This window comes from Pongo pygmaeus, chromosome 7, assembly GCF_028885625.2.
Source record: "Pongo pygmaeus isolate AG05252 chromosome 7, NHGRI_mPonPyg2-v2.0_pri, whole genome shotgun sequence".
Lineage (NCBI taxonomy): Eukaryota > Metazoa > Chordata > Mammalia > Primates > Hominidae > Pongo > Pongo pygmaeus.
The window spans coordinates 137,377,729-137,392,872 of record NC_072380.2 but is presented as its reverse complement, the minus strand read 5'-3'; the positions used below and the strand labels follow the sequence as shown (position 1 = coordinate 137,392,872).

Sequence of the window (15,144 nt, the reverse complement as noted above, 5' to 3'; positions counted from 1 at the left end):
CAAGGGCAATGGGGAGGGAGCAACCACTGGTGTTAGGGTTCCAGCTGCTGTTTTGTAGACATCTTCAGGGACACTTTGGGTCTGGCTGTTTATTGCTGGTCGGTGTCCAGACAGAAGTCACAAGCCATTGAGTGGTTGGAGGTGGCTTTCTTATCCACCACCCATTCTTCCTCCACATTCTAGCTGGGTCCTGTGAAGGAGCTCTTCCTAACCAGATGGCTGTGGCCTTAGATCCTGCTGATACGGCCTCTCGGGCTCCCTCTCCTAGTTATTTGGGTATTTCTGGTATTTTGGGCTTGTACACAAGCTGCCTCTAGTTGAATTAATGGGTCCCTAAGGCCATAGGAGAGGGGGTTAGTGCCTGTTGGCTTTGTGGGGAATGTCAGTTGTGTGTTTTTAAATTGGTGTTTCTTTAATGGCAAGTGGAACATTTTCTTCATTATGAGAACATGCGTTGCCTATTACCTCTGTGCTTATGAAGCTGGGAGTAGGCAACGAACTTCATAGCTTTTCAGAGCTTCTGCAGCGAGGGTTTGCAGGGAGGCCACTGGTGCGGTGAGCACATCAGGTGGCTTCCCTGGACCAGCACTGGAAACAGAGAGCCCTCCTTATGGAAAAAGGATGCATGTTCCTACACCAGTGCTTCTCACTAGGGATGAGTTTGCCCCCCTGGGGACATTTCTAGTTGTCATGACTTGAGGGGTGTTACTAGAGGCCAGGGAGGCTGCAAAACATCCTGCAGTACACAGGACACAAAAAATGATCATTCCTTTTTTCTTGCTTTTTTTTTTTGAGACAGGATCTCAGTCACTCAGGCTGGAGTGTGGTGGTGTGATCATAGCTCACTGTAGCCTTGAGCTCCTGAGTTCAAGTGATCCTCTCACCTCAGCCTCCTGAGTGGCTGGGACTGCAGGCATCCACTGCCACACCCAGTTAATTATTTATTAATTTATTTGTAGAGATGGGGTCTTGCTGTGTTGCTAGCTGGTATCATTTAAAGCCAAAAGTTTGAGACCAAACTTAAGTGATCCTCCTGCCTTCGCCTCCCAGAGTGTTGGGATTATAGGCATGGCCATCATGCCTGGCCCAAAATGGTCATTACTGATAACAAAAAATGATCCGGTTCAAAATGTCAGCAGGGCTGAGGCCGAGATACCCCACTCTAGGTGAACTCTCCTGCCCTGGACCCCTCTCCTGCAGAGATGCTTGAGAGTATTCTCCTCTCCTCTGGTTCTGTCTGGCTCCTAATTAGCCTTGGAGCAATGTCAGCTCTCGGGAACAGCAGAGATGCAGTGACTTACTGTGACGGCGGCACACTTTCACCAAAGCAGTTCTTCAATCTGGCTTCCTCCAGCCCTTCCCCTCCACGCTGCAGAAGCTGGGCCTGACAAAACGTCTTTTCAGTCCTCGCTCGCCACCTGCCCACACTGTAGCCCCCAAGAATGCCTGCCATTAGTCCCCTGCTATGCAGGGAGGTGGCAGCTGCCTGCAAATGAGGCAGCTTGGAGGGATGGGACAATGCCACTCGAAGGACCCACTGTCCTGCCTGTCGCTGCCAGGTCTCTGCAGCAAGGGGCAATCTGACTTTGGACTTTAGGGGGCAAGGAAACTTTGCTTTTCTTATTTCCTCCCTACCCCCCCCAAATATGCATTAAACAATTTGTATTCTGTTTGTGACTTTAATGTGCCTCTTTGTCCTCAGCTGGGAATGTCTCCAGCTTGTTGTAGTCAGAGAGAGCCCTTGGTATCTGTAGACGCAGGCTTGGGTTTTGGCTCTACTGCTGACCAGCAAGTGGCCCTCAGCAAGGCTGTTAACCCTCCTGAGCCTCAGGTATTTTCATTTGTAACATGGGGCTGCTAATGCCTACCACAGAGGGTTGCTGTCAGGACGGTGTTCCCTGCACCGTTTTATGTGTCCCTCCAACCAATCTTTGTAAGCTGCTCAAGGGCCTGGCACCTGTCTTCACCGTCCTTGAAATCACATTAGTTTTTGCTGCATGGGCCATGGAGTCCAGTGCACCCCCGGAGAGACAGGTTGATGTCCTAATCCCTGGCGCCCGTGAATGTGACCATTTGGACACAGGGTCTTTGCTGTTGTAATCCAGTTAGGATGAGGTGATTAAGGTGGGCCCTAATCCAATAGGACTGGGGTCTTTATAGGAAGAGGGAAATTTGGACACACACACAGGAATGCCTTCACACGTGTCACATGGGAAGATGGACACACACAGGCTGTGAGCCTAGCACAACAGAGGCAGAAATTTGAACAATGCAGCTGCAAGCCAAGGAATGCCGGAGTCACCAGCAGCAAGGAGAAGGCAAGGAAGGACTCTCCCTGTAGGTTTCAGAGGGAGCACGGCCCTGCCGACATCTGGATTTCAGATTTTTAGCCTCCAGAACTATGGTTGCTTTAAGCCAGCCAGTTTGGGGCGCTTTGTTACAGCAGCCCCCAAAAGCCAATACAAATACTCCGTGGACGCTTGTGGAGCGTGCGTCTTCATATGCAAAATGTATGGTGCTTGGGCCTCAGCAGTCATGCTTTGGCAGCCCAACCCCTGGATGGTTCACTTCTTCCTTTCCACTGATGATTCCTTCACAGATCACCCACAGATCATACTGGCTGATTTTGTGCTGCTTTATTAGAAAAGCATTTGCTCATTATGGGAGAAAGTTTTTACATGTACCACATTGAACAGGGTTACGTTTTTGCCATAAAGTATTTGTGCATCTCTAAGCAGTGGCATCAAGTGACCAACTTAGACTTCTTTTAGCAACATGTTGGTTCCTGGTTCTGGGAAGAAGCATGAGAGGCCATTGCTCCTTTCTTTCTTCTCCTTTCAAGAAGCAGAACCAAATCAAAGTGGCTCTAAAAATAAGAAAATGAATATGCTTGCAAAACAGGGGTGCCAAGCCCAGAGGAAGAGCAGGTTCAGGTTGGTGGCTAAGGGACGTCACTGGAGACTCAGGCCCTTTCTCTGTTCTGTCCACAGCAGTGCCATCCTGAGGCAGGTGTCCCCATGGCCATAGGATGGCTGATGGCAGCAGCTGCACAGTCTGCTTCCTTGTTTGTGGCCTGTGGAGCCCTTTGGTGTGTTTCTCTTAAGATCGGGAAAACTTCCCCAGAGGCCTCCCCAGCAGCCTCCTCTCCATATTTTTGTCCCATCTCCGAACCAGCCACTGCCAAAGGGGATGGAATTAGCATCATGGGCCTAGACCGATCATGTGAAGGCGAATGGGTGTTGCAGTCAGCCACAGTGCCCTGCCACACTCTCCAGATTCACAACTCTTAACTTTTTTTAATGGCCATGATAAGGATGCCCCAAAGATGTCCACGTTCTAATCCCTAGAACCTGTGAATGTTACTGTACGTGGCCAAAGGGGTCTCTGCTGATGTGTGCTGATGTGGTTAAGGGTCTTGAGGCAGGGAGGTGATTCTGGGTGATCCAGGTGGGCCCCACATAATCACAAGGATTCTCATAAGAAGGAGGCAGGAAAATCGGAGGGGGAGAGAGAAGATGTAAGGACAGAAGCAGAGGTCAGAGAAGGGAGTAGATTGCACCGCTGGCTTTGAAGATGGACAAAGGGGCCACGAGCCAAGGAGTGCAGGCAGCTTCTAGAAGTGGGAAAAGGCAAGGAAATAGATTCTCTCTGGCAGCCTCCAGAAGGAATACCAGCCCTGTGGTACCTGACACCCTGATATTAGACCAGTGAAACTGATTTTGGACTTCTGACTTCCAGAACTATAAGATAATAAACTTCTGTTGTTTTAAGCCACTAAGCTTGTGGTCATTTATTACAGCAGCAAACGGAAACGAATACAGCATTGTATCTCTAGGCTGACCAGGAATCAATATAGAACTTTGCTAAGATTAAGCATCTTGTTTTTATTTTATATCTTTTAAACAAGTATGTGGGGATTAAACAAAATACAAACCCGATCCCTGGTCCTGCCTCCAGATAGGGCCAGCCTGGTGGTTTGCTCTCAAAATGGTAAATGTCGGTTGCTTTATTCAACACCAGTGCTAGGTGCCGAGAACACAGAAGTAGGGACTTGTCTTCACTCAAGCTGCTGTATGTGCCTCAGCCAGCCATTTGTTTCCATAAATATGCCCACTCGCAAATGGGAGCTCTTCCAGATGTCTTCTCTGTCTTTGTAGCTCAAGCCAGTTTCCTCTGAAGCTTATTCAAACCTGCTGATTTTTGTTTTAAGTTCTTGCAAGGGTTAGGAAGAACATAAGACGTTAAGCACTTCCACAGATGGACCTATTTTTAGGGTGCCCCATGTTGCCGAGATCAGCAGTGATTCTAATAGCTCAGTCCTGGGGTCCACAGAGGATGTCATCTGCCTCCTGTCCTCATGCCAGTTGGACAGAGACACTGCTGTTTGGAAGTTTTCTTTGTGGTTCTTTATTTCCTCTCCTCTCTAGGGCTTCCTGTTCTACAGAGGCACAGTGGTGGAGCCACATACATTATGTGTAGAAATTGTTGTTATTGTATCATAGTTCAGCTATTTCCTTTCCTTTCCTTTATTTCTTTTGTTGTTGTTGTTGAGACAGAGTCTCAGTCTGTTGCCCAGGTTGCAGTGCAGTGGCGCAATCTCAGCTCACTGCAACCTCCACCTCCCTGGTTCAAGCGATTCTCAAGCTACTCCTCCCAAGTAGGTGGGATTACAAGCATGTGCCACCACACCTGGCTGATTTTTGTATTTTTAGTAGAGATGAGGTTTCATGATGTTGGCCAGGCTGGTCTTGAACTCCTGACCTCAGGTGATCCGCCCCCCTCAGCCTTCCAAAGTTCTGGGGTTACAGGCGTGAGCCACTGAACCCGGCCAGTTCATCTGTTTCTGAGAAGCTTTGGGCTTTCCTGGGGATAATAAGTGACCAGTGGCAATCTATGGGAAATACCTGGGAAGGTGGCAGAAGCAGTGAAGCAGAGAAACGGATGGGGGCACTGACATTTGAGATGATCTTTTCCAACATCATAATTCTATCTTGAGGAAACTGAGGCGTGAATTATCCGTGAAGCAGCTCTCCATCCCTGAACTCCCTGTAGTAGCTTAGCAAGGATGGAGCGCAATCCCTGTGGTACCGATTAGACAGGGCCAGGCTCTAGAAGCAAAATGTGAGAGCTGGCTTTAAAGCACTAACACCTGTAATAGCGTGTAGACCAGTAGGTTTGGTGTACATTGTTCTAGGCTCTCCTCTCTGCTCTGTCCCATCTCCCTTTGTCCATAACAAGTGCCATATACCCGAGGGGATAAGTGCATAGAGGCTGGAGCTTCAGCCTAGGTTTGAGTTCCACTTACTAGCGACGTATCCTGGGACAAATCACTTGGGCATTTTTCCTTTCTATAACATGGGATGGTCACAGTACCGACGCAGCTGGAGGTGCTGCGAGGATTAAATGAGTTGAAGTGTGCAGAGTACTCACAGCAGTGCCTGGCGCATCCTAAGCGCTGTACGTCTTCCTGCAACCTTAAACGTTGTTCTCCAGCATTTTAAATGACCACGTGCAATTCCATCGCATGGTGGTGCTCTATGGTTGATTTAACCAGATCCCTGTAATGGGATTTTGTTTCCAGTCTTTTGACGCTGTGAACAACATTTCGATGACTACCCTTGTAGGTAAGGACTTTCTTTCACTCTTAAACATTTCCGCAAGTTAAATTTCTAGGATGAGAATTGCTGGGTCAAAGAAAAATCTTTCAAGGCTTTTCTTGATAGATGCCACCACATTTTGCTCCAGGAAAGTAGTAGTTTACACTCCTACCATCAGTGAGTGAGTGTGCCAGTTTCCTTGTGTGACCAGGTTATTAACTTTTAATCAAACGAAGGCCCAGAAAAAAATAGGAAATATTTCCTGGGGGATAAAATGTTCCTCGTCTTTGCTTATGTGCAGTAAAAAGCTCAGAACTTGGAGAGCGCAGAAGGCGGGGCAGTGTGTGAAAACGGCGCCCTCTGCTGGCTCTCCCTGGTGTGAACAGTGGTAGATGGCAACGCTTAGATGGCCGTGGCATCCCCTGCTCTTTGCAGACAGGTACATTTTTAAGAGACTCTGGTCATAAAAGTCAGACTCGGGCAACACTTGGCCCTCGCTTGGGTTCTTTTACAGCAGTGGTTTCAACAGGAGTGAGTTGTTGCCCAACACTTGGTACTCTCTGTAGACATTTTGGAGGATCACAAGTCTGGGGGTGGGATTAAAGGAAGTCTGCTATTGACTTCTTGTGGGTAGAGGCCAAGGACACTGCTAAACATCTCACACTGCACAGCCCAGCCCAGCAACAAAGCAGCATTCGGCCCAGGATGTCAATATTGTTCAGGTTGAGAAAACCCTGTTTTTAGAAGAATAGAGGCATTGCCCTAAGAAGGTTTCTCTCTTCAGACTGAAATAAAATATAGAAATATTAATATACAGTATATATGTCACAGTTACTATTATTTGGTTTTAGAAGTCTGATGGTTTTGCAAAATGAAATGGAAAACAGGTGGAGCTGAAATAGTAAATGGGGATTTCTAGAAGAGAAGGCACAGGAAAGTCCAACCCATAGTAATGTCACGAGTACTAATAAGAGAGGGAATGTTCTTCTACCAATTCAACATGGTTAAACCTGCCACAAATCCCTGTGGCTTTCCCCTGAAGGTCTTGTCTGTTAAAAATAGTGCTTTATTTGACACTTTTCCCCAAATTCACAAGCACCAGTGTTTTCATAATGTTCATAATTGTGCCCTCCAGTGCAGAATTGCCATGTGTGGTTATAATTTGCTCTCCCATGCCCCAGTAAATGCTGATTCAAGCATTGTTTTTAAGAGGGAGAAGGAAGAGAAGAACTTTAAAAATAATGTTAGAGAAGGTGTGCCTGAAGGGGAAAAGTATGACGAGAATTTCGGGAAAATCAAACTGGGCTGCAACTTCCTTCATTATTTGCTGAGCTTGAAGACTGGTGTTGCTCAAGCCCATTTAAAAAATGTCCTATTACTGGCTGGGCATGGTGGCTCACGCCTGTAATCTTAGCACTTTGGGAGGCTGAGGCGGGTGGATCACCTGAGGTCAGGAGTTCGAGACCAGCCTGGCCAACATGGTGAAACTCTGTCTCTACTAAAAAAATAAAATAAAAAAATCAGCTGGGTGTGGTGGCGCACGCCTGTAATCCCAGCTACTTAGGAGGCTGAGGCAGGAGAATTGTTTGAACCCAGGAGGTAGAGGTTGCAGTGAGCCGTGATTGCACCACTGCACTCCAGCCTGGGCGACACAGCAAGGTTCCATCTCAAAAAAAAAAAAGTCTTATTACCTCATTTTGCTTTAGCCTTGCTATTCTCTGAATTACTTGTATTCTAGGACATTTGTCTTGAAATAATTAGCTAGCATGGCTGCCTTGGCTGTTCTAAATAATGTTAACAGGATTATTTTGTCAGAATTGTTGAGAAAAACTACAGCTCTTCCCTAAACAGCAGATACTATCTTGATTATCTTTCATGAGAAGTATTTTTCAAACTATAGGTCATGGTCGATTTATAGGTTGTAAAGTCAATTTTTAGATTACAATCAGCATTACAAAAAAAATCAGATGGAATAGAAACTATCACAGAGTGTGGTATATAGTAGGAGCAGACTTTGTTGATAGTTTTGGTGATACAGAAATCTGTCACCATACATACATACATACATGTTTACGTGTGCCTGTGTGTATGCACACATGGGCATGGTGAGAAGCTTCTAAAGATGGTGGCTTAGATTTTACAATGTGGTGAAATCTGACTTGTTTGTAAAGTTCTCTAAAGACCTCCATGATCCCTGCTAGTCTTCTATCCCTCACCTTTGCCTCTGTTGTGTTTTCAGGTGGGACCAGGGAGATTGGATCTGCTCTCACCAGGATGTGCATGAGGCACAGAAGCATTGAAGCCAAGCTGAGGCAGTTTTCGAGGTGAGGAGCATGTTTCGGCCCCGATCACCAACACCCTTGCAGATTTCAGGTTAAGGAAGCAGTCATGCGTGGCACACAGCATTTAAATCCCCACAACCTGTCTGACTTGGCTCATTCATTGCCTGAGTATTTGTTAGGCATCTGCTGCATGCCAGGCACTGGTCGAGGCCCTGGGGATGCAGCAGACCACCAGCCAGCCAGGCCCCTGCCTTCACAGAGCCTATGCTCCTGCATGGGTCTCTCCTTACCCTTTGTCTGTGCGAGGAGCCAGTGCAGCCTGCTGAGGCCTTTTGGGCCCCCGCTGCCCTGCGGGAGCCTCGTAAGAAGAGGGGCTGTGAAATTGGAGAGTGAGATGTGCCTTGGTATCCTGTGTGCATCCTCCAGACTCACTGAGGGATGTGGCAGCTCACAGACCACTCCACACTGCCAGCTTCCCGTGTGGCTTCCAGGCATCCCGAATAGGGAAGAAATGGTAGTAGCTGGCACTGGAATTGGGTTACAAATGTTCAAGTGAAAATGGACATTGCTTTCCAAGCAGATCAGCATCATTCAGCAGTTTTATGTGATTTTGTTTGGGAGACTACACAAAATGAAGGGGCACACCTTCAGAGACCTTCACCCCTCAGTAACCCCGAGGCTGGCAGTGTAGCTGGAGAATTTTCTGGGTCTCTTCACTCTTCTCTTTCTCCAGGCTGTGCACACTTAGTGTATATTTATGACCTGTCATGCCACAAGCACAGCAGAATCTTGTGGGTCTTTTTTAAAAATAGTGACGCTGGGCCCCACCCTCAAAGTCTCCATTGGGGGTGAGATAAGGCCCAGGTGTCTTTGCATTTTGGGGGTCCCTGTTGTGCAGCTCTCAGAGGGGTGACCCCTGTGGTTCTGCAACTTAGCTTGTTAGTACAAAAGATGGAATATCACAAGGAAAATGGGAAGAAGGGTCACTCCCACCAGTCACATTGACAGCTTCTTAATAGTCACTGAAAAACATTCTTGGGGCCGGGCACGGTGGCTCACGCCTGTAATCCCAGCGCTTTGGGAGGCCGAGGAGGGCGGATCATGAGGTCAGGAGATCAAGACCATCTCGGCCAACATGGTGAAACCCCGTCTCTACTAAAATACAAAAAATTAGTCGAGCATGGTGGTGTGCTCCTGTAGTCCCAGCTACCTGGGAGGCTGAGGCAGGGGAATCACTTGAACCTGGGAGGTGGAGGTTGCGATGAGCCGAGATTGCGCCACTGCACTCCAGCCTGGTGACAGAGCGAGACTCTGTCTTAAAAGAAAAGCATTCTTGGGACATGGCTGTTCTGGAGCCCTGGGGTTTAGATGAGAACGTCAGTTTTCAGGTAATTGTGATTTAGGTATGTTTTGACAACCACATTTAAATCCTGACAACAGAACGTATCTATTTAATTTTTCCGTTTTTTTCCCCCTGCTTGGTAAAAGCGCTTTAATTGATTGTCTGATAAACCCACTTCAAGAACAGATGGAAGAATGGAAGAAAGTGGCCAACCAGCTGGATAAAGACCATGCAAAAGGTACAGGGGCGAGACGTCTAGCGCATCATTGCATGCTGGGGGGCGCTGTGGGAAGTTGCCAGCAGCTGCCTGGCCCTGGCCCCTGTGCTAGGTTTACTGGTGTCACCAAAACAGCTAAGGGCCCGCTCTGTCCCTACTCTCCCGTAGGCACGTCCGTGTCAGGGGATGAGGAGAACACAGTGATCCTGTTGCGAGGCTGAGTGCTGTTTCTTTGGTGTGAACCAACATTCAGCAGCTGATAGTCTGATCCCTCAGTGGCATGAATTGTATTCAGCTGAATTAAGAATAAATCACAGGGTGGGCCTGGTGGCTCAGACCTGTAATCCCAGCACTTTGGGAGGCCGAGGCGGGCGGATCACTTGAGGTCAGGAGTTTGAGACCAGCCTGGCCAACATGTTGAAACCCCATCTCTACTAAAAATACAAAAATTAGCCAAGCATGGTGGTGGGTGCCTGTAATCCCAGCTACTCAGGAGGCTGAGACATAAAAATCACTTGAACCCGGGAGGCAGAAGTTGCAGTGAGCCGAGATTGCACCCTTGTACTCCAGCCTGGATGACAGAGTAAGACTCCATCTCAAAAAAAAAAAAAAAAAGGAAAAAAAAGAAGAAATCATAGCCTGGGTGTGGTGGCTCACACCTGTAATTCCAGCACTTCGGGAGGCTCAGGCGGGCAGATCACTTGAGTCCAGGAGTCTGAGAGCAGCCTAGCCAACTTGGTGAAACCCCGTCTCTACTAAAAATACAAAAATTAGACGGGTGTGGTGGTGCATGCCTGTAAACCCAACTACTCGGGAGGCTGAGACATGAGAATTGCTTGAACCCAGGAGGCGGAGGTTGCAGTGAGCAGAGACTGCACCACTGCACTCCAGCCTGGGTGACAGAGCAAGACACTGCCTCCCCCTAACCCTCCAAAGAAGCGTAAATCATAATGGCAGGTTTAAATGCCGACCATTCATACTTAAGGCACTTCAGCACATTTTGAAAGCCAGACTTTTAATGATATAAGCTTACCCTAGGTCTCCTGCCCATTCTCGTTGTGCGTTGTCCCAGGTAGGTGAGACAAGTCTTTGTGAACTGGTTGAGTGAGTTGTCAGGGACCTTGATGGTATGAGAGGAACTAAGTGTAATCTGCAGAGCAAATAGCACTGATGCTTTCGAGTGAGGGTGTTTGTGTTCCCTTCACACAGGCCACCCAGACTGTTTTGTAAGAGCTTCTCATCCCCTGTTCAGGTCATTCTGATGCTTTTTACATGCTAGGGGCTGTGGGGGCTGCAGAAGGATGAGTGTGGTATCTACTGAAACAGAAATAAATTAACCCTGTTACAAAGCAAAGTAAAAGACTGCAATGAAGACCCAACCGGGAGCTCTGGGAGTGTGAATGGTGGCTCCTAAAACAGGCCTCTTTGTGACTATGGGGATGGTTTATTCTGCCTGCTTCAAGCTATATAATGAAAATCATTCTATGTGCCCAGCAACTATCAGTAGCCACCAGAAAGTTGCACATTCAAATTATTCATCCCTCCCCTCATCATGCACCTATGCTACCGAGTACTTAGCGTATTCCATGCCCGTGCATGCTCTGGAGACACAAAAATAAATAAGTTGGTCTTGGTTTTTGGTGCGCATCCTTTAAATTTGTCTATCACAGACAATAGACTCCTGAAGTCGTGTCTTCATTGTTAGTGGAAATCGGTCTTATGTAGAACTTCAACAAACCATTTTGATAAAAGAACCAGGGAGGGTGATGGCTTATTTGTGTTGAGATTCAGAAGTATGGGTACAATAGCCAAATACTTAGCAGTTATATTTAAAAAGTTAATATAGGCCAGCGTGGTGGCTCATGCCTGTAATCCCAGCACTTTGGGAGGCCAAGGCGGGTGGATCACTTGAGGTCAGGAGTTCAAGACCAGCCTGGCCAACATGGCAAAACCCCATCTCCACTAAAAATACAGAAAAAAAAAAAAAAAAAAACAATTAGCTGGGCGTGGTGGCATGTGTCTGTAATCCCAGCTACTCGGGAGGCTGAGACAAGAATCACTTGAACTCAGGAGGCGGAGGCTGCAGTGAGCTGAGATTGCACTGTTGCACTCCAGCCTGGACAACACAGCAAGACTCCATCTCAAGAAAAAAAAAAAGTTAATATATAATCTTTTATCCCCCCTACCCTAACTTCAAGTTAGGGAGAGAGGCAAATTCAGAGGATTAACTGGATCCCATTGTGTGTTAATCACATCATGAATTTTCTTCTCTTAGGCTCACAGGATTTATCCATCTGTACTTTTCACTGGATAAAAGAAAATAGAACCATTTGAATTTTTTTTTCAGATGGGGAAAGAATTGATAGTTTATGTTTGGCCCAATTCACTTTGTGTTGGCTGACTTGGCTCATTCATTGGCTGAGTATTTGTTAGGAATCTGCTGCATGCCAGGGACTGGTTGAGGCCCTGGGGATGCAGTAGACAACCAGCCAGCCAGGCCCCTGCCCTCAGGGAGCCTGCACCCCTGCATGGGTCTCTCCTCACCCTCTGTCTGTGTGAGGAGCTGGTGCAGCCTTCTGAGGCCTTTTGGGCCCCCACCACCCTGCAGGAGCTTCCTTCTTCTCTATTAAATGTTCTCCTTTGCTGGTACAGCAAAGCTGAGACTTCAAATTGGATGTGTAAGGCCTTTTATAAGAGTGGTTGTGCTGAGCCCATTGGGAGAAGGCAGCTGGTCTTGCAGAGAGTTCTACTCATCCAATAAAACACAGGTCCCTTGATTTTCGTGGAATATTCCCCCTCCTTCCCATTCCCACTGCATACAGAGAAGCACGTCTCAATTTTCTTCTTTGGGGTCACATACAGAGATGAACAGCCTAGGCCTGAACGAGAATTGAGACCCATTGTCTGGCCCTGCATACCTGCTAAGTGGCCTCTCTGCACAGGGGCCAAGAGGTTGTGGGGTACAAAGCTCCTGACCCCCAGCCTCGGTGACACAGCACTTCCTTCATCTTTTCGATTCAGCCTTTAACTCAGGGAGCACCACCCGAGTAGCAGCCACACACAACCCACTCTGCTAGCCCAAGATCCTCAGACATGACCCAGACACTGCTCCTTCCCTTGGGGAGCTTGTAGGGGGAGGGAGGAGAGACTGTACGGCAGAGCACAGGATGTCGGGGGAGAGAGATACAGGGAGCCCTAGAGGTTGGAGAGGTTTGGTTGAGGAGTTAGAAAACGAGGCGCCATTTGGAGGGATCCCAGTAGATGGACATGGTTTCATCACGCTGACGTTAGAGTGGTGAAGGTGCCCTAGCCAGATAGAACACCATGCAGATAGGCAGGGAAGATGGGAGAGTGGCCAGAAAAGAGTGGAGAGCCGCCACGCTGCACAGTGATTCCAGGTGTGTATAAATAGGCTTAGGGCCAGTAGAAGGGAAACCTCAGAGCTGGCTGCAAGGGAGCTGGCCAAGGTGAAATGTACAGCAGTTGGCAATTAATTGACTGTGAGGGCAGCAAAGAGGAAAAGTGTCACAGGTGACCATCATCCCAGGTGTCTATGTCTGGATGATGAGGATGCCTGCAACAGAAATGGGGCAGTCTGCGAATGGGCCAGTGGTGGAGGAGGAAGCGGTTGGCAGGGGATGTGGTACACTTGGACTGCCCCTCTGAGGTGTTTGTGGTATCTAGCCACAGGATCCATGCTGAAAGTAAGGCAGCTGGTTCTTCTTGCCCAGTCTCCCCACTGTGTGATCTAGCTTCTCCTGCTGTATGAGACACTTTTTCTGGATTTTAACATCTGGCCAGCATCTTTTCCACATAGGGGTTTTTTGTTTTTTGTTTGTTTGTTTGTTTTTGCAAAACACTGTGGATTTGGGCCTTGGGAAAGTAGATAATATTGAAAAATCTTTCCAGATACTTGAGCTGAGAAGTTGTGACTTTTTTTCATTTTTATAAAGTATTCCCGGCCGGGTGTGGTGGCTCACGCCTGTAATCCCAGCACTTTGGGAAGCCGAGGATCACTTGAGGTCAGGAGTTCAAGACCAGCCTGGCCAACAGGTGAAACCCCATCTCTACTAAAAATACAAAAATTAGCTGGGTGTGGTGGTCGGCCCCTGTAATCCCAGCTACTCAGGAGGCTGAGGCAGGAGAATCGCTTGAACTCGGGAGGTGGAGGTGGCAGTGAGCCGAGATCACGCCACTGCACTCCAGCCTGGACACAGAACAAGACTCCGTCTTAAAAAAAAAAAAAAAAAAAAAAAAAAGTATTCCCAAATGGAGCCTCCCCTCAAAGCTGGTATGAGTGAATATGACAGGGCAAGACCACTGTGCATTTGTTTTTGTGTCTGTAGCCCCTTGGTTGTAAATGTCATCATGGATTATTATATTGTATTCTGATAAAGCCATTGATGGCATGTCACAGTTTATGCTTTCTGTTACAAACGTAATGGCTGTTCCTAACATATTTTCTGTTAAGCAAAGTGGTAAAATTATTCCATATCTGTTTTCTCTTAGAATATAAGAAAGCCCGCCAAGAGATAAAAAAGAAGTCCTCGGATACACTGAAACTGCAGAAGAAAGCAAAAAAAGGTAACTCCTAAAATTCTGCCACTGATGTTACTTCCTGATGGAGTGCTTGATTTGTTTTTGAAGTGAAAGGTGTTCACTTCAGAGACTTCCTTAAGTATGACAGCCCTGGAAAACAGATGGGAGCAAATAGGACCTATCTGAGTTCACATTCTCAAAGTGCAGAATAGGTATTAATTTGAGGCCCTTGCCAAGTGGTACTTGACATGTTCCTTCCCCCACCTTTGTCTTCCAAGTTTGACAGTTTCCATGCCTATTGTGCTTCGTAATGATACCTATAAATTTCTTAGAAGCCTCGGGATAATGCAGAAAGGCCTTTATGCAAATGTTCTCTAGTAATTATTACACAAATTATGTCATTTTCTCCTGCAGCTTTCACAGCCTATAATCTTCAAACCCCTTTATTAAGTCTTGTGAGAATGCTAGGAATGGGTGCAGGGGAAGCTGGGAGTCATGGCCATACAGGGGATTTTCCATGGTGTTCGTGAGGGAGGAGCTTGGTAATCTACCACTGAGCAAAACCAGGCAAGATGCCTTTCCCCCACGTCCTCGTTTATACTCCTTCGCAAACCAATGAATCGTCAGATCTTTGACCCACCTTTGTTCCTCCAGAATGGACTGGGAGTTTGAAGAGAAAAATCTAGCAGCATCCACTTTGCAAGCACTTGTGACATTTTACTACCACCTAAAAATGTAGGGACTTTCTCCTGAGCTAGAGAAGGCGACATTCCTTCCAGTCTATTCTTCTTTGACACCAAGTTTCTGAATCCGCTGCTTCACAACTGATAAGATGGGGTTCTTCCGTCAGGCTGCTCTGTGGGTGGTGTTTACCATTAATCTGAGACAACCTTTTCGAGTTGGGATCCCCCAGCCTGAATTTTCTCTCCCCTAAACCAGCAGTTCTCTGTTGGAAATAGAAGAAGACACATTTGGAGAAATGGGATTGTGGAGGGTGGTGTGTAGTGGGGTAATGATAGGACACAGTTTTTAACCTTGAACATTTCTATAAAATGAGCCCCCCACCCTGAATTTTCACAACAACCGTAAACCCATTTTGAGATAAAGGCAGCAGAATTTTCACTCACAATCAGATTTTCCATCAGCATTGTCCCCAGCAGTTTCTTT

At 47.2% G+C, this 15,144-nt stretch overlaps 1 protein-coding gene across 5 annotated transcripts in view; it reads left to right on the top strand.

The window, feature by feature from the left end:
• MTSS1 (MTSS I-BAR domain containing 1) overlaps nucleotides 1-15,144 on the top strand; it is a 178,720-nt gene that overhangs the window by 130,224 nt on the left and 33,352 nt on the right. For all 5 annotated transcript variants that reach the window (XM_054499018.2, XM_054499017.2, XM_063669061.1 and 2 more), the window contains exons 4-6: nucleotides 7,837-7,921; nucleotides 9,368-9,459; nucleotides 13,948-14,022. In XM_054499018.2, coding sequence (XP_054354993.1) covers nucleotides 7,837-7,921; nucleotides 9,368-9,459; nucleotides 13,948-14,022 — 252 coding nt within the window. The remainder of the gene's footprint in view (nucleotides 1-7,836; nucleotides 7,922-9,367; nucleotides 9,460-13,947; nucleotides 14,023-15,144) is intronic.